Source organism: Benincasa hispida, chromosome 8, assembly GCF_009727055.1.
Source record: "Benincasa hispida cultivar B227 chromosome 8, ASM972705v1, whole genome shotgun sequence".
Taxonomy (NCBI): Eukaryota; Viridiplantae; Streptophyta; class Magnoliopsida; order Cucurbitales; family Cucurbitaceae; genus Benincasa; species Benincasa hispida.
The window spans coordinates 43,591,321-43,609,917 of NC_052356.1; the positions used below are offsets into that span (position 1 = coordinate 43,591,321).

The 18,597-nt window shown below is 32.8% G+C and overlaps 1 protein-coding gene across 1 annotated transcript; it reads right to left on the reverse strand.

Annotated features, from left to right (window-relative positions):
• Nucleotides 1–616: 616 nt before the first annotated feature.
• On the reverse strand, nucleotides 617–2,903 carry LOC120083717 (palmitoyl-acyl carrier protein thioesterase, chloroplastic-like). Its single transcript, XM_039039566.1, has 6 exons — nucleotides 2,234–2,903; nucleotides 1,878–2,011; nucleotides 1,603–1,716; nucleotides 1,316–1,493; nucleotides 1,107–1,175; nucleotides 617–944 (listed from the first exon to the last, which is right to left on the reverse strand). Exons 1-6 carry the CDS (start codon nucleotides 2,690–2,692, stop codon nucleotides 702–704), a joined length of 1,197 nt encoding a protein of 398 aa, XP_038895494.1. The 5' UTR covers nucleotides 2,693–2,903; the 3' UTR covers nucleotides 617–701.
• Nucleotides 2,904–18,597: the final 15,694 nt, after the last annotated feature.

An 18,597-nucleotide genomic window follows, 5' to 3' on the forward strand; every position in this document is an offset into this window, starting at 1 on the left:
AAAAGGAGGCCTAAAGTTCTGATACCATGTAAGAGAAGAAGAAAGGAAGAAGATAAGATGATGAAAAATGAACCGGCTTGACGACTAAAAAATGAGAGCCTTGGTACTGATATTTATCTATTTATGGTGTGCTATTTGGCATACAGTGTTAGGGAGAGAATAACAACTAAGATAGAGGAAGGGAATATATAACGGACGAAAAGGAAAAATGAAAAGAGGGAAGAAATAACTGGGGAAATATGAATTAAATATAAACCTCAATTAACCTGTGAATTTGCAATAGATTTGAAAATTCTTTTGACTTTTTATATTCTATGTGTCAAAGCTTATTATGGGCCCTTTTATGTCTCTTGCACTTCTGAATCATGAGTTTTGGATTAGTTGGTCTAGTTTCCAAACAACCTCAAAACATCATGAACACAAAATCAAAAAAATAATGAAAATGCAGTTCCAAGAAATTATTCAACTAAATAGTTTTACAGGGTTAAATGTAAAAAATTTAAAAAAAAAAAAAAAACCCTCCAACAATTATGAGAGTGACAGTCACATCGCGACTCTTAATAAAAAAAAATAAAATTATTAATTGGTAGAGATCGCTTTGGACGACAGACAAATAGTCCTAAAAAAAAACCAATATGAAACAGAAGAATTAATGTTTGAAAGGAAAAAAAAGAAAGGGTGTAAGAAATTTAAAGAGGTGATTATTTAGTAATATTTTGTTTGGGCTTGGAATTCCATTGAGTTCTAGCTCTCACAATTTCAGCCTTATCGGGTTGCATACGAAGAAGGTGAGTGTACTGGAGGTTGTTGCGACGGTCTTCGGCGGCTGTTGTCGCGGTGGTGGTTGTCAACGACTCCACCAGATTGGATTGCCTGCATTCTCTTCGATATTCAAGCGTCATGCTCGTCAGATCAAAATCTTCCAACACATTTATTGGTACACTCTGCAAAATTATATAAATATTATATTATATTACAAATTTAACTGGGTTTTTAACTTATCTAATGTTCCGATAAATTACCAGTTTAAAAACTTATAAGACACAAAATTTATGGACTTATTTGACACAATTTTAAAACTTTAGCTAACGTTAAATATTTTGTACCTCTAGAATCCACCCAATGTATTTAACATTGTTGACATGTTGGTTGGCATCCATATCGTTCCATCTAGGCTGCAAGACAGATATCAATGTTAATAACTATGGTATGAAATTTTTATCACATATTCATATTTTTTTAGATTGGACATGGACGTGTTAATAATTAGTTTGATTGCATCTTAAATTTACAAAGGGTGAGTTATGCTACTCACAGCTAAGCCTGATCGGATTCTCTCGGCGGTTTCATCGGTGAGCTTGTCGATCTTTTCACTATCGTTTTCATCCGAGGGGATGGCGATTCTGTTGAGGTAAAATGGAGTTAACTCTTCTCTTACTTGGTCCGGTATTTTTGACAGCCTTCTTGTTTCCTTATTCATAATAACCCAGGTGCTGAAATCCAAAAAAAAAGTTGCGCAACTTAGAAATAATGTTATAGAGAATATTAATGAAACATGAATAGAGGTTATAATTTTTAATGTGTAGTAGGATACGTAAGTACCTAGTGGCTCGAGTAATAATTTCTCGAGTATGGTAATCTCTTATGATCCAATCACGCCGCATTCCATTTTTGCCTGCTGCGTCAACCCACGTGTCTATCTCAACAACATCTCCCCTGTATGATTTAGTTTAATAACTTCAATTCAAACGTTGAGAGTTCGAATCCTACGGTTGGACTTGGACAGGCAACATCCAAATCATAACATAAAGTTTTTGAAACATATATCTTCATTTCACAAAAATTGAAAGCGTTTTTCTTTTGGTTTTTAATATTACCAGCAACTATATCTTTGAACTTGGACGTGAACACGTGTAACAACCCAAATCAGTTTTCGGAGGCTCATCTCCCGAGTAGCGCCAAAGTCATTTCCGGCCAGCCCCGAGCACGTTACATGATTCAGCGCAGTTTCCTGTTTAATTTTATTTCATTATTATTCTCAATTATCATCAAACCCCTTACTTTATATACTTCATTTTTTCCCCTTTATAAAGGAATTAAACAAAGATAAGATTGCATTAAGTTCAAACATATCACCTCATAATAAATCATCGCTAAATAAAGAACTCAAGTTAATATGCTAATGTATTATTTAAATCAATTATATCCATTTATATGCTTTCAACAAACAAACCTGAAGAAGATTCATGAGAGTTTCCATGGTGGCAGTTTTATCAGGTCCAATTTCATAGGATCTAATAATAAACGTTTGTCCATAAACAAACTTATCTTCTACAAACCTCCCAAGAAGACAATCATGGAGAGGCTTTTCTCCATCAACTCCGCTTTCTTCCACCAATAACGGCCCCCTTTTTTCGCCGGAGAAAAGCGGAGCCTCCCCAATGACGTGAACCCCATTTACCTTCTTCCCATTTACCAAGCCCACGCTTCGTGGGCTAGTACGTCGGCCGCTTGCTATCACAATGCAGGAGTTACATCGTCGGTTTAAATCACGGTCACTGCCGTGGCATCTGGGACGAAGACACGAGGTGTTACCAACGTTGAATTTGAAAGAATAATAACTGTTTTGGAGTTTGCAAAAATGGGTTGTTATTGATCTTGCATTAGGCGAAAATGGTGGAAAGGAGGCCATTGAATAGTGGTAAATGGATGGATGGAGGTTGTTTTAAAATGAAAAGAGGAAAGGAAATGAAGTGAATGTGTGGAGAATATGAGGAAGGAGATAATAAAATAATGCTAGGTCATTGTTGGCTAAGAAATGGGGAAATAAAAATAAGCCTGGTAGGTGCAACTGAAGATTTCAAGTATTGAAGGAAGAAGGTAGAATAATGAGGAAAAAGAAAGAAGAGGGAAATTGGAAAAATTGGTAAGGTAAGTAATTAAAGTATGTATAAAGAAGGGGAAAGGGAAAGAAATGGGAGTTATTTGTTGAACCACTTTGAAATGGGTGGGAGAGAAATTGGGAGATCTCTTCCATCGTTAACTTACACGCAAAAGTAGAGAGATATGAATGGTTTTGCCATTTTTCTTAATTATAGACTCTTCCGAGAATGGTTCTACTCTAATAATTGACCAATTTGGATATCTGCAATAATATGATTATAATGCTTATTTAGATGGGTCTTTTCTTTTTACTATTAAAAAGAAGCTCCTCCAAAGAATGAGAATGCTATATTTCCAGTTTCATTGACAATTTCAATAAGAATATACCAAATATGAATTTTTTTTACTATCTTATTCCTGCAATAATGTTGCCTTGCCAAAAGAGTTGTTCGAGAAATTTATTTCACTTATTTAATGCCGTAACAAACATTAGAAATTTACCACATATATGGATTCAAGTTTTATTTTTGATGAACTCAAGTTATACTCGATTTGCTTTAAATGAGCTCAAATTTAGTGTTTTTTGGATTGATTTTTTTCTTTGGAAATTTTACTATAGCTCGATTGTTTAATTTCTATTTCCTTTCGTAAGATGAAGGATTAATCTCACAAAATAATAAATAAATAAAAGTCTTAACGATCATCAATGACAATGAGTATTTAAGCTCTAATAAGTGCACTATTGATTGGGCCGCAAATTACGATGCACAAAGTCGCTAAAGTGTTGGGTTCTGGGCCAACCCAACTTTACAGTATGGGCCATGCTAGGAAGAAAATCTGCAAAATAAGCCCACAGTGTTAGAGAAAATGTCACGGCAACTAAGGAGGAGTCAACAGTTGAAGATTGTCATGTCACTGTGGAGAGTCATGAAAAATTATTCCATTTAGAGCTCCAAGATTTCTATTACGATTGGTGATAACAAACAAATATTCATTCCTCATGTATTGAACCATGTGTCCTCATTTTATTAGTTGATTAGTATATAATTCTTTTAATTCTTTGAATCCCTAAAATAGGAAACAATGTATAAATCGGGCATGTTGCCCATTTTCAATGAAATATATAGAATACGAAGAGTCAAAAGCCAACATCACTCTGTCTATCGCTTAGTAAATTGATTTCATTGTGTACAATGATCAACTAAACGATTGAATACATCATTTATCGTGTAGTGCATAGAGTCCATTGTGTATAACGAAAGGGTAGGCGATAACGTCCTATCGTTTAGTACGAAAAAGGTAAACGATACTAGTATTGCTTAGCTTTCGCGGTTCCATCACTTAGCAAGACAAGGTAGACGATAAGGTAAGGTAAGCGATATCACTAACGCTTAGTTTCCGAGGCTCCATCGTTTAGTACGATAAGGTAGGCGATACTACTATCGCTTAGTATCCAAGGCTCTGTCTCTTAGTACAAGGTAAACAACAAGGTTGTCTTGCATTGTTTAACCGCGTGACTCGATCGTACACAAAGAAGATGTAAACGATTCAGTTTCCATCTCTTTATATTTTCTAACTTGGTATCAGATCTACTATGGCAGATGCCATTATCACAGGACTTAACGTGATCGGTGAATCGTCGAAGTTCAGCATACCTCCTCTTAATCAACTGCTGAATCAGATAACCAGCACCAAGTTGGAGAGAGGTAATTTTATGATGTGGAAGACGTTAGCTCTTCCCATCCTGAAGGGATACAAACTTGAAGGTCATCTATCAGGAACAAAGGATAAGTGGATCTTGTTTAAATAATAACTTAAACGGTCTGTGAAGACATCTACGGTCTGTAGTAGATGGATAAGTGGATCTTGTTTAAATAATAACCTAAACGGTCTGTAGTAGATGGATAAGGTTGGGTACCTAATCTTGGTGACACTATGACTACGACCCGCTTTGTAGGTGTTACAAGTGTTGTAAACTGCTACAAATGATCTGATCCTAATTATTCATGTGAAGACATGTGAGTGGGGGTATTATATACAAAGAGTTTGTATAAGACCGGCTACGAAATGGTTAGTCTTTTTATATAACGTTGTTAATAATAGAGACTTACATTTCACTAGGATGACCATAGCTGACATGACCTAAATCCTGAATGAGTTGTGAACTTTTGCTCATGAAGGCGGTCTTTTGATTTGTATGGGTAAGAGTGGCCAGATTGCCAATTCAACAAACCTACCATTTTGGGGATTCGTCTGACTGGTGAGCTGGAAACACAACTACACAAGACAGAATTCACTCCTTCCCCGATGCAGGGGCAAGTAGATAAATTGCTCCATTAAGGACTGATTCCTAGTCTTGAACATAGTGGCTACACCTTCTTCTGTCCCGAGAGGAACTTGGTCATAGTTGGACTATGACTTATTGTTTATTAGAGGAATCAGTGGTACTTATGGAGTTAGATGTAACTATAGTGCAAAACGGTAATTTTGGCCTAGTTGTACTTACGAGCAATTTGTGAAGGGTCATCGCGCTGTTGATTGGTTATATCCAATGAACACAGAAGTTTATCTGTAGTGCGAAGAGTACAACTGTTGGTCTTTAGTGGAGTGACCGACAGTTAAAGGATGATGGATAATTTAATTAAAGAGTTTAATTAATTATCTGAGTACTGTTAGATCTTCAATCTACAGGTCCATAAGGTCTTATCTGTATCTCAATAGGAATTTAATTGAGAATTAGTTTTGGATTAATTTGAAGTGTTCAAATTATTGTGGGAATTAATTATATATGATATAATTAATTAAATTGATTATAAATGTGATATAATTAATAATTGTATTTGATACACTATAATTTAAGGTAATATGAGAGAAATTTGAATATGATTCAAATACTAATTATATGAATGAGATTCATGTAACTAAATTTAATATAAATATGATTTATATTGAGAGGAATTAAATATTTGAATATGATCCAAATATCAATTATATGGATGAGATTCATATAAGTGAATTTAATATAAATGTGATTTATTTTAAATGTCATGTATTGTTGAAAGAAAATAAAATCTATAAATTATGTTGTATTTGATACAATATAAAACTATAGGCTATATGTTATATTTGATATAATATATAGTGTATATATATATATAAAGTAATTATTATATTTATATATTATTAATATACTTGAAATTAATTAAAGGGAAGGAGTTATAACTCCCTTCTCCTATTTTCTCTCCGTTAATATACGTGGGTTGTGTGAAAAAAGGGTGGGTGAGATTTTCATCTTCTTCCTAGAAAAACGTCGAGAGAAGAGTTCTCTCTAGAAAAACAAATACAAAGAAGAAAATTTCTTCTCTTCCCTCTCCTCCTCTCAATCTCCTTCATTCTTCCAAAGATTCAAGCAAAGCCCACAACTCTTGCTTGAATCCTTTATCTCAAGAGAATACGGAGGGTTCTCAGGTGGTGGTTTCCCGTTTGAAGGAGACCCGCGTGGAGAAGGTGATTCGTTCATGTTTTGTTCGAGGGAGTTCTTGAATAAAGCGTTCTTCAAAGGTAAGGGTTTCTGAAACCTTAAGTTTTTTTTAAAGCATGCTATAATTTATGTAAATGCATATCTTGTTCTTGTTACTGTAAAACTTATATTCAATGAAAAATGGAATTTAGGTCGTTCTATCTTCCATTCACGGTTCTCTCTAGTTAGAGTTCCTTCAATTGGTATCAAAGTCAGGGTGTTGGTTTTCTGATCCCAAATTCCATTCTTTTATTGAATCAGTTTTACAGTGTTGGTGGGTTTTACAAATTTTGCATTCTGTTCATGTGATGAATGATTGTGAATGTGGTTTTGTTGATGGATGTTTAGGGATAGGATAATTAGTTTTAAGGCTTTCTTTGTTTACAAATTTTGTTTGTAAAGGCCCATGCGTTTTTGGGCATTACTCTTGCTATAGAGTCTGTAATTTATAAGTTTGAGTCGCTCATGCTGTTCCCAAGGAGTTTCAAAGAAGAGTTGTTGAGCACTGTTTCAATGAAGAAGAAGAAGTAGTTCTACAAGATTGTGTAGCTATAGCTATACTATTGTGCAACTTTTGCTAAACGATCTTGTAGCTTTTGTTACACGATTGTGTAGCATTTGCTAAGCGATCGTGTATCTAATACTACATGATCGTGTAGACTTTTCTACACGATCATGTAACATTTGCTACAAGATCGCATATCCTTTTTGCTACACGATCACTGCAAAAAGTTTGTTGAATGGTGGTTCGGTTCGAGCGGTTCAAGGCCTGGTTCACCTGTTTCGAACCAGAGGACTCTTGCTCTTGTAATAGTTAGCCTTTTGAATTTCCTTTTAGGTGTCCTATCTCGGCCTATTAACTGTTTGAATTAAATATACATATGATGTATGTTTTTTCTTATATGTCATATTGTATGTCATATTGAATCAAAACCCACCATAGGTTATGTATTTAATTTCATACATCATTTATATTATAAGTGCTATAATATATGTATATGCATGATTTTATTTTATAGCATGCTCATGCATCATATAATATAAGTGTTATAATATGCTTGCATGCATAAATAACATAGCCATGCATCATTTATATTATAATCGTTATAATATATAGTTTGAATGTATGCATTTGATGTATGTTATTTAATTTCATTACTTTGTTATATATATGTGGTAATGAAATGAACATTGCAAAATGCATGACATTACTTTAGGTAATCTTATAAACGTTATAATTTTATAAAGTATGTCAATCAATGCAATGTAGGTTTTAATTTGTTTCATTTACTTTATAAGAGTTATAAATAAATGAAATTAGAAATTAAAATCAATAACTAAGAGTTGCATGCAAACTTAGGTAAAATCATTTTTTAAAATAGTTTTAAAATATGGTTCAGATAGACCTATGTTCATAAATTTCTAATGAGATTAAAAATTAGATTAATATTTTTTTAATCAATGTAATAAGATTAAATTGATTTCAATAAAAGATTAAATTTATAGAAAATATATCTATAAGGGTCCTTTTGTCTAAGGTGGATTCTAGCTAGGTTGGGGTACTTAAGATGACGGAGGGAACACCCCTACCTAGGAACCTACTTAGAAAGGTGAATTAAATAGATTTGCTACAAGCATGCAATTGTTGATTAGTATTTGTTAAAGTGTCTAGCGAATATTAATCAAAATTATTTAACTTTCCAAAGTAAATGTTACTTTTGGGCAAACTTAAACAATCACTTAGTACAAATGATTAGCCGTATTTTTCCCAAATAAATTAAACCCTAGGTTGTTAAAATACTCAGTGGGAGGAAAAGATGTATATGATACGTCATTTTTTCACTCACGTTTCTCCCTTAATATTCACACCGTGAGACTCATGCTAACCTTGAGGCGCCCTGGGAGCGTCCTCTTTCAGATGGTGTTTGCATGGATCAATATAAGGTGAATGGGGAGAATATTGATAGTAAGTGGGAGAGGGATTGTGTGCAACATGTCCTACGGTCTCTTTCATTGTTGCACCACAAGACCTTCTTGCCTGGCCTCGAGGCACTCTAGGAGCGTCCCCATTCAGATGGTTTGTGCAGTAGGTCAATATAAAGGCAAACTTTAGAAATGGATATGATTGTTTTAGTTTTTGTCCAAATCGATTTTTCCCTTCGGTTGGCTCATTGGGGCGGAACTCTAGGATCTAAAATGAAGGGTCACACTTACGAAAAATTATTAAGCAAGTTAATGATTTCTTGACCAAATAAATGATGACTGATCGTTATAGGAATAAAAGTTATTCTGGTGGAATGATTGGTTGAGAGTGTCTCAATTCAGTGAAGGGACTACTGACTGAAGCGCCATTGCAAAATTAGATGTTAAATGGGGTTCATTTAGATTTTGGTAAACTGATAGGATTTTTTAAGAGTTATACTAAAATCTAATATAGATCAATGTGTTTATTTTCAACAAATATGTCAAATAGCAATTTTCCATTAGTTGCCTTTTCTAGTTTGATCGATTTCAATTATAGGACGTGAAAAGAATTCATTAAAACGTTTTTCGTTGTAAACGACCTCGAAATTGTCATGAATGAGGATTGTCCTCAAGTCCCAACCCCTGATGCACCACGAAGTGTTCGTAGTGCATATGAGGTGTGGACAAAGGCTAATTCGAGGGCTCGAGTTCACATTTCTACAATCATACCTGATGCATTGGCCAAAAGGTTTGAGAACATGGTCATTGCACTTGAGATCATGGTATCAATGCGAGAATTGTTTGAACGAAAGTTCTCACTATTCAAGCAGAACGAGATTGATGACAATGAAACCAATAGTATCAGTTCTCAAGATAATCTCCAGTCCATATTGAATGTCAAGGGACTAACAGAGAAATTAATCGTTGCCAACTTTGATGAAGTTCATCGACGGAGATGAAACTTGGAGTTTATGACTTAGGTTCTGAAGCTGATCCCACCACTCTCCAGAAAAGGAAGAACTCCAAAGAAAATAAATCTGATTTATTTGTCTTGGAGACGTGCTTAGCAGAGCATGATGATTCTGCTTGGATAATTGATTTAGGAGCTACTAACTACGTGTGTTCTTTTCATCAAGGATTTAATTCCTGTAAGCAGTTGGAAGTTGGAGAGATGACTTTTAGAGTCGGTACTGGTGAGACCCTTTCAGCTGTTTCTATAGGCAAACTTAAGTTATTTTTGGATAAGAAACGTTATATGTTATTAGATGACGTTATGTAATTCCTCATATCAAGAGGAACTTAATTTCTGTTTCCTGTTTGATTGAACAAAAATATTCCATATTCTTCTCTGAGAATAAAGTGTTTCTTTTTAAGAATGGAATGGAGTTAAGTTTTAGTTCAATGGAAAATAACTTAGTCAGAAAAGTTGTGCTCAATACTGAAATGTTCAAAACATCAACATCTGTAAAAAGACCGAGAATTTCTCTTAAAAAAAATGTCCATCTTGGCATCTAAGATTAGGTTACATCAATCTCAATAAGATTTAGAAGTTGGTAAAAAATAGACTTCGAAATGGTTTAGAAGAAAACTCTTTACTAGTATGTGAGTCATGCTTTGAAGGCAAAATGACCAAATGACTTTTTACTGGAAAAGGGTATAGGGCCAAAGAAACCTAGGAGCTTATACATTCAGACCTCTGTGGTCCGATGAATGTAAGAGCACGAGGTGGTATGAATATTTCATCTCTTTCATAGATGATTATACTATATTTGGGTATCTATATCTAATGTAACATAAGTTTGAAGCTCTTGAAAAGGTCAAGGAGTACAAAATTGAAGTAGAAAACTTGTTAGGTAAAAAGATAAAAATACTATGATTTGATCGTGGTGGAGAGTATATAGACTTAAGATTCCAAAACTATATGATAGAACATGGAATCACGTCCCAAATTTCAGCCCCAGATACACCTCAATAGAATGATGTATCAGAAAGGAGAAACAGAACCCTGTTAGGCATGATTCGGTCTATGATGAATTATGCTCATCTTCCTGACTTGTTTTGGGGATATGCAGTAAAGACTGCACTTTATATTTTGAACAAAAATCCCTCAAAGAGTGTTTCTGAAAAACCTTTTGAGTTATGTAGAGGTCGTAAAGGTAGTTACACCACTTCAGAATTTGGAGATGTCCAACCCATGTGCTTATGGAAAACCTCAAAAAGTTGGAATCTCGTTCAAAAGTGTGTCTATTTGTAGATTACCCCAAGGAAACTAGAGGTGGATACTTCTATGATCCAAGTGAGAATAAAGTATTTGTATCGACAAATGTTACCTTAATGGAAAAAGACCACATGAGGGATCATAAACCATGAAATAAACTAGTTTTAAATGAGATTTCTAATGAGACTGTTGAGACTTAGTTTTTAAACAGGCTGATACATCAACAAGGGTTGTTGATGTCAGTTCATCTAGTCATCTATCTCAAGAGTTGAGATTACCTCGACGTAGTGGTAGGGTTATGAACCCATCTGTACGCTATATGGGTTTAACAGAACCTTAAAACATCATAACCGATGATGGAGTTGAGGATCAATTATCTTATAAACAAGCAATGAAAGATGTTGACAAGAACGAATGGACTAAAGCCATGAATCAAGAAATGAAGTCCATGTGCTTCAATTCTATCTGGGAGCTTGTAGATCAACCTGATGGGCTAAAACCTATAGGTTGTAAATGGATCTACAAGAGGAAAAGAGGGGTAAATGGAAAGGTACAGACCTTTATAACTAGACTTGTGGCAAAGGGTTATACCTAGGTTGAGCGAATGGACTATGAAGAAACTTTCTCACATGTTGTCATGTTAAAGTCTATCAGGATTCTATTGTCCATAGCCATATATTATGACTATGAAATATGGCAAATGGACGTCAGACTTCCTTCTTGAACAGTAATCTTGATGAGACCATCTACATGATTCAACTAGAAGGATTCATTGAGCAAGATCAAGAGAAAAAGGTTTGCAAGCTTAATCGATCAATTTCTGGACTAAAACAAGCATCTCGATCTTGTAATATAAGATTTGATACTGCAATCAAATCTTATGGCTTTGATCAGAATATTAATGAGCCTTGTGTTTACAAGAAAATCATCAACAACTCAGTAGCTTTCCTCATGCTATATGTGGATGATATCCTACTCATTGGGAATGACGTAGATTTTCTAATTTATGTAAAGAAATGGCTTGCCACCCAATTCCAAATGAAAGATTTGGGAGAGACGCAGATTGTTCTAGGGATCTAGATTATAAGGGATCGTAAGAACAAAAAGTTGGCCTTGTCTCAGGCATTATATATTGACAAGATGCTTGTCAAATATTCGATGCACAATTCCAAAAAAGGTTTATTACCTTTCAGGCGTCGAATTTTATTGTCTAAGGAACAGTGTCCTAAGACTCTTCAAGAGGTTGAGGAAATTAGACGAAATATTTATGTATCGACTGTTGGTAGCCTTATGTATGCAATGTTATGTACTAGACCTGACATTTGCTATGTAGTAGGAATTCTCAGTTGATATTAGTCCAATCCAGGATTAAATCACTGAATGGCAGTCAAAATGATCCTCAAGTATCTTCGGAGAACGAGGGACTATATGCTCGTATCTGGAGATAAGGATTTGATCCTTACAAGATACACAGACTCTGACTTTCAGACTGATCGGGATTCTCAGAAATTCACATCAAGGTCAATGTTTACTTTGAATGAAGGAGCTATAGCATGGAAAAGCATCAAGCAAGGATGCATCGCAGACTCCACTATGGAAGCAGAATACGTAGCTGCTTGTGAAGCTGCTAAGAGGCTGTATGGCTTAAAAAGTTCCTTAATAATTTGGAAGTTGTTCCAAACATGTCTTTGTCTATCACACTTTATTGTGATAACAGTAGTGTTGTGGTAAATTCTAACGAACCTAGGAGTCACCGAAGAGGCAAACACATAGAATGGAAATATCATTTAATTCAGGAGATCGTGCATCGAGATGATGTGATTGTTACGAAGATTGCTTCAGAGCACAACATTACTGATCCGTTTACAAAGGCTCTCGTGGCTAAAGTATTCGAGGGTCATGTAGAAAGTCTGGGTCTATGGGATATGCAGCATATTGTCTAGGGCAAGTGGGAAATGTTACTGGGGTATAGTATATGCCCTAGTTTATTGTGTTTTTCTACTTTATTTTTATTGTACATTAGTCTCCCTAAGCTTTAGGAAAAGTGGGATATTGTTGGGATTGGTGTTCTAAATCTCTTGTAATCTCGTAATTTGTAAAATTTGTATAAACATATTATTGTTAATAAAATAAGTATTATTTTATAAGCATATACTCAATCCAATAAACTAAGATCCGAGGTTATTTCATGTAATTTAAACAAGTATGTAGAGACATACAAGTGGATCTTGTTTAAATAATAACCTAAACGATATGTAGTAGATGGATAAGGCTGGGTACCTTATCATGATAACACTACGGATACAACCCGCTTTGTAGGTGTTACAAGTGTAGTAAAGTACTACAAATGTTTGATCCCGATCATTCATGTGGAGACATATGAGCGGGAGTATCCTATACAAATAGAATTTGTATAAGACCAGACCACAAAATGGCTAGTCTCTTTATATAACGCCGTTAATAATAGAGACTTACATTTCATTATGATGACCATAGGTGACATGACCTGAATCTTGAGTGAGTTGTGAACTCCAGCTCATGAAGGCAATCCTTTGATTTGTATGGGTGAGAGTGGCCAAATTGCCAACTCAACAAGCATACCATTTTGGAGATTCGTCTGATTGGGGAGCTGGGAACACAGCTACAAAAGATGGAATTCACTCCTTCCCCGATGCAGGGGTAAATAGATAAATTGCTCCCTTAAGGGCTGATTGTGGGTCCTGAACATAGTGGCCACACCCTTTCCTGACCTAAGAGGGACCTGATCATAGTTGGACTATAACTTATTATTCATTAGAGGGATTAGTGGCACTTAAGAAGTTAGATGTAACTATAGGGGCAAGACGATAATTTTGGCCTAGCTGTACTTACGATCAATTTGAAAGGTCATCGCACTGTTGATTGGTTATATCTAATGAACACAGAAATTTATCTGTAGTGTGAAGAGTGCAACTGTCAGTCTTTAGTGGAGTGACCGACAGTTAACGGATGTTGGGTAATTTAATTAAAGAGTTTAATTAATTATTTGAGCACCGTTGGAGCTTCAATCTATAGGTTCATAAGGTCCCTTCTGTAGCTCAACAGAGATTTAATTGAGAATTAATTTTGGATTAATTTGAAGTGTTCAAATTAATTAATTATATATGGTAAAATTAATTAAATTGATTATATATGCGATATAATTAATAAATGTATTTGATACACTATAATTTAAGGTAATATGAGAGAAATTTGAATATGATTCAAATACTAATTATATGAATGAGATTCATGTAACTAAATTTAATATAAATATGATTTATATTGAGAGGAATTAAATATTTGGAATATGATCCCAACATATCACTCTCTTACCGGCATGACGCACCATTATATAGTGAATTTAATATAAATGTGATTTATATTAAATGTCATGTATTGTTGAGAAAAATAAAATCTATTGGTTATGTTGTATTTGATGCAATATAAAACTATAGACTATATGTTATATTTGATATAATAATATAGTGTAATATATATAATATATATAATAAAGTAGTTATTATATATATATATATATATATTTTATTATTATTAATTTAATTGAAATTAATTAAAGGGAAGGAGTTACAACTCCCTTATCCTATTTTCTATCAGTTAATATTCGTGGGTTGTGTGAAAAAAGAGTGGATGAGATTTTCATCTTCTACTTGGAAAAACGTTGAGAGAAGAGTTTTTTCTAGAAAAACAAATATAGAAAAGAAAAGTTCTTCTCTTCCCTCTCTTCCTCTCCATCTCCTTCCCTCTTTCAAGAATTCAAACAAAGTTCACAACTAATCATTTATCCTAAGAGAATACAGAGAGTTCTCAAGTGTTGGTGTCCTTTCTAAAGAAGGAGACCCGCGTGGAAAAGGTGATTCGTTCATGTTTTGTTCGAGGGAGTTCTTGAAGAAAGGGTTCTTCAAAGTTAAGGGTTTTTGAAACCCTAAGTTTTTTTAAAACATGCTATAATTTATGTAAATGCATATCTTGTTCTTGTTTTATTGTAAAACTTATATTCAAGGAAAAATGGAATTCTGGTTGTTCTTGCTTCCGCTCAAATGATCTTTTCAAAAAATTTCCTTCACACGGGGTGGGGCGGGGCCGAGGATGCCATTCCCCGTCCTCATTCATGTGAAATTCCTCACAGAGATCGGTGTAGGGATTCCCTGCGGGAAATTCGCGGGGATTGGGTTCCCCGCGGGAAATTTTTTTTCGTTACTTTTTTTTTTTGGTAAAAATTCAATTAATTTAAATTGAGCAAATTTTAATTAAATACTTAATTTTATCACTAAATTGTTTATTATGGTTAGTTTTACATGACAATTTGAATTTAAAGATAAATTACTTAAAGTTTGGCCTGAAAAAGCTAATTAATTTTTTTTAGTAGAAAGAAATAAATATAAATCAAATTATTCACATATATAATTTAAATTTAAATAATCAATTTAAACATATTCATTATCTTTCCTAATAAATAATTAAATTTAAAATTTAAATGTAATATTTATATAATAATAATAATAACATAATATTAGATAACTATACTAAATAAATAGTAGAAAGCTAATCTGGGTAGGGAGGAGAACAGGGCGGGGGCGGGGGCGAGGGCGGGAGTGTGGATGGGGAATGCATTCCCCACCCCGTCTCCGTTTATCTCACAGGTGAATTTCCCCCCACTCCCTCCCCCATTCCCCGCCTAATCGGGGAATGCCCGCCTCATTCGGGTCGGGGCCCTACCCCCTTTGAAAAATTGGACATCTCTAAGAAGAATGCATTGTCAATTGTAAATTTTGTTTCTCTATGCAAAATAATATTTGTTTTTCCAAAGTCTTCAATCAGGTTTCCAGAACCTGATATCATATTGACTTTTACTTCCAACATTGTCAGTTCTGATAAATATTTTCTGCCTATGAGTCACCCAACATATGAAAATAAAGTTGCACTGTTTGCCAGACTTAGATCTTCTTTACTCATCTTTGAGTCACCCAACATATGAAAATGATCCAAGTTTCTTCATTAAAAGAAAATAATTACAATAAGAAAAACAATATTTTTAATCTATAAAGGTTAACATCTACTAAGAGAAGAAAAAAACATGAAGATGAAAAAAAAATTAAATGTATATATTTTCAAAGTCAAATGAAACACTTGATGTTCCATCAATTTTGCCAATTTTCTCTTCAAGAGATTCAAATAAGCCTGCCACATCCAATTTTTTCATATGGGATGGGTCAAATATGTCACTATTCTGATATGCAAAATTTGCTTTTACATTTTTCTTTTTTTCCTTCAGGGAGGCTTGATAGAGATCGATTAAGTGTTTTGACGTACGACAGATATGACCAATGCCCAGTCATTCCGCATCGGAAGCATTTATTTTCAACAATTTTTGAATTCTTATCTTGTGAGTTTTTTCCTTTGTGATCATCATTTTGTATGGTTCTTTTGAAATTTGAATGATTAGAATGACCATCACGAAAATAATAATTATTTCTTCCTTTGCCACGGTCATAACCTCGACTTCAATCACGACCTTGACCACAATTATTATTAAAAGTCACAGCATTCACTTCAAGGAATGGTGTCATTCTGGTTGGTCGAGATTCAAAAATTTTCATCAATAACTTGTTATTTTCTTCGACCACGAGAAGACATGAAATTAATTTATTGTTTGAAACCTTTCTCTCGGTACAAAAGTATATTCGAGACATGAAATGTAGAAAATATCTTCTCTAACATATCAACATCAATAATTTTCTTTTCGCATAATAACAATTTTGAACTGATTTTAAATAATACGGAGTTGTAATCACTTACTAATTTGAAATATCTGGTACACTAAGAATGAGTAAATAAAATAACAAATTATGGATTTCACCCAACGTGTGTATTTCAAAACCGACCAAATGACATTATTTATATGCAATTTGGTAAGTAGGAGGTGGATTACATGGACACTAACAATGGTATTTACAAGACAAATGAACAACACTTTAAAAAATGAAGACATGACACATGGTCAATGGACATTAAGCATAAGCATCTAATGGATATCTATTTTCTATAATATTTATAATTATCTCTAATTTTTTTTTATGAAAACAACAATATTCAACTTGTTTATCCACCTAATATGTAATTGATTAATTTTTAGTCTGAGTTAGGCTCTGGAATTGCTTTTTAAATAATTACCGATGACAATGTTTTTAGAAAAAGCAGTTGTTATATTAATTAAATTAGTGTTTAGTAAATAAAAAATTAGGTAACAATGTTCAAAAAGTTTAAATTAAAATTTTCAAAACTTAGGACCTTGTTGGTAATTATTTAATTTTCTATTTTTGGTTTTTGAAAATTAAACTCATTTCCTCATATTTATTTACAACAATGTACATATTTCTTATGTATGAGAGTTGAATTCTTAGTCAAATTTAAAAAACAAAACAAGTTTTTAAAACTTTTTTCTTTTAATTTTCAGAATTTGGCTTTTGTTTTTTAAAACATGGGTAAAAAAGTTGATAACAAAGTAAAAAGTCTATCCGTTGGAAGAGGTGTTTATAGATTTAATTTTCAAAAACTAAAAACCAAAAGTTAAGGTCCTGATGAGTAACCATTTGGTTTTTGGTAGTTGATTTCTAGTTTTTAAAAATTAAACCTACAATCATTCATTTCAATTGGCTTGCTTTCTTATGTACTTTTTACCATTATTTTAAAAAAATCAAGTCAAATCTTGAAAATTAAAAAAAAATAGTTTTTTAAAATTTAATTTTTTTTATTTTTTTTTATTTTTAGAATTTGACTAAGAGTTAACTCTCGAAATTAAGAAAGATGCAAATCATGGTAAAAAAGTTGAGAGAAATTAGGCTTAATTTTCAAAAGTCAGAAACAAAAAAAACGAAATAGTTTCCAAACGGGGCATAAATTCGACATATTATTTTAATTATTTATATATTGTTATTTAGTACATGAATTTTCTTAGATTTATTATTTATAATTTTATAGTTAAATTACAAATTAAATTTTTTATTTCTTTAAATTATATGATAAAAGAATAGAAAAATCATTGTTATATAAAATTAAAAGAGTTGTTTTAAAATAAAGGAAAATCAACCAACTTATTTACAAATATAGCAAAATATCACTATTTATTGTGATAGACTTCGATAGATCATGATAGACATCGATCAATTTTAGTGGTAAATGTCTATCACGGTCTATTTTGGTCTATCATTAATAGACAATGACATTTTGCTATACTAGAAAATATTTTCAGCAGTTTTACCCTTTAAAACAATTGCCTAAACTAAGGTGAGTTACTCCAATTTAAGTTTTTTTTTTTTTTTTTTTTTTTTTTTTTAATTATAAGTTAATGTTTTAAAATGACATGATTTAAATTGCAAGATATTTTATTTGAATCCAAATTATTTGATACAAGTTTATGAAAAACACTGGTTATAAAGATGTTGAATCAATCAAAATTTTATAGATATTGGATGAAATAGTTGTGATAGCCATATAAGGATAAAATTTTAATTTAAAATAATTAGTTAGAGAATATGAAATTTAAAAGAAAACTGCTTTTAAAATGAGAAAAGTGATTCTATACAAAATAAGAAATAATTGATTCATCAAACATATAAAATGGTTAAGATTATTCTAGAATTGTTTTTCACCCTCCATAAGGCAATGACAAACTAACCCTTAGTCTATTTAATCCTCAAATTTTAGAAAGTACACTTTTGTTCTAATTATTTTCTTTGACCAATACAATGTGATGGTTAAAATTTTGATTACCATGCTTGTTGGCTTGACACATAATTTATTTAATATGGAGAGAGAATAAAATCCTTAATTTCGAAGTTGTGGTAATTTTTTATGTCAGTTAAAATCATGGTTCATTTTAACATAAAACTTTTATTCATTAAATATATTTATTGGAAAATAAAAATTAACCACTAAACAATTAAATGAAGCACTAAATTAAGCTTGTAAT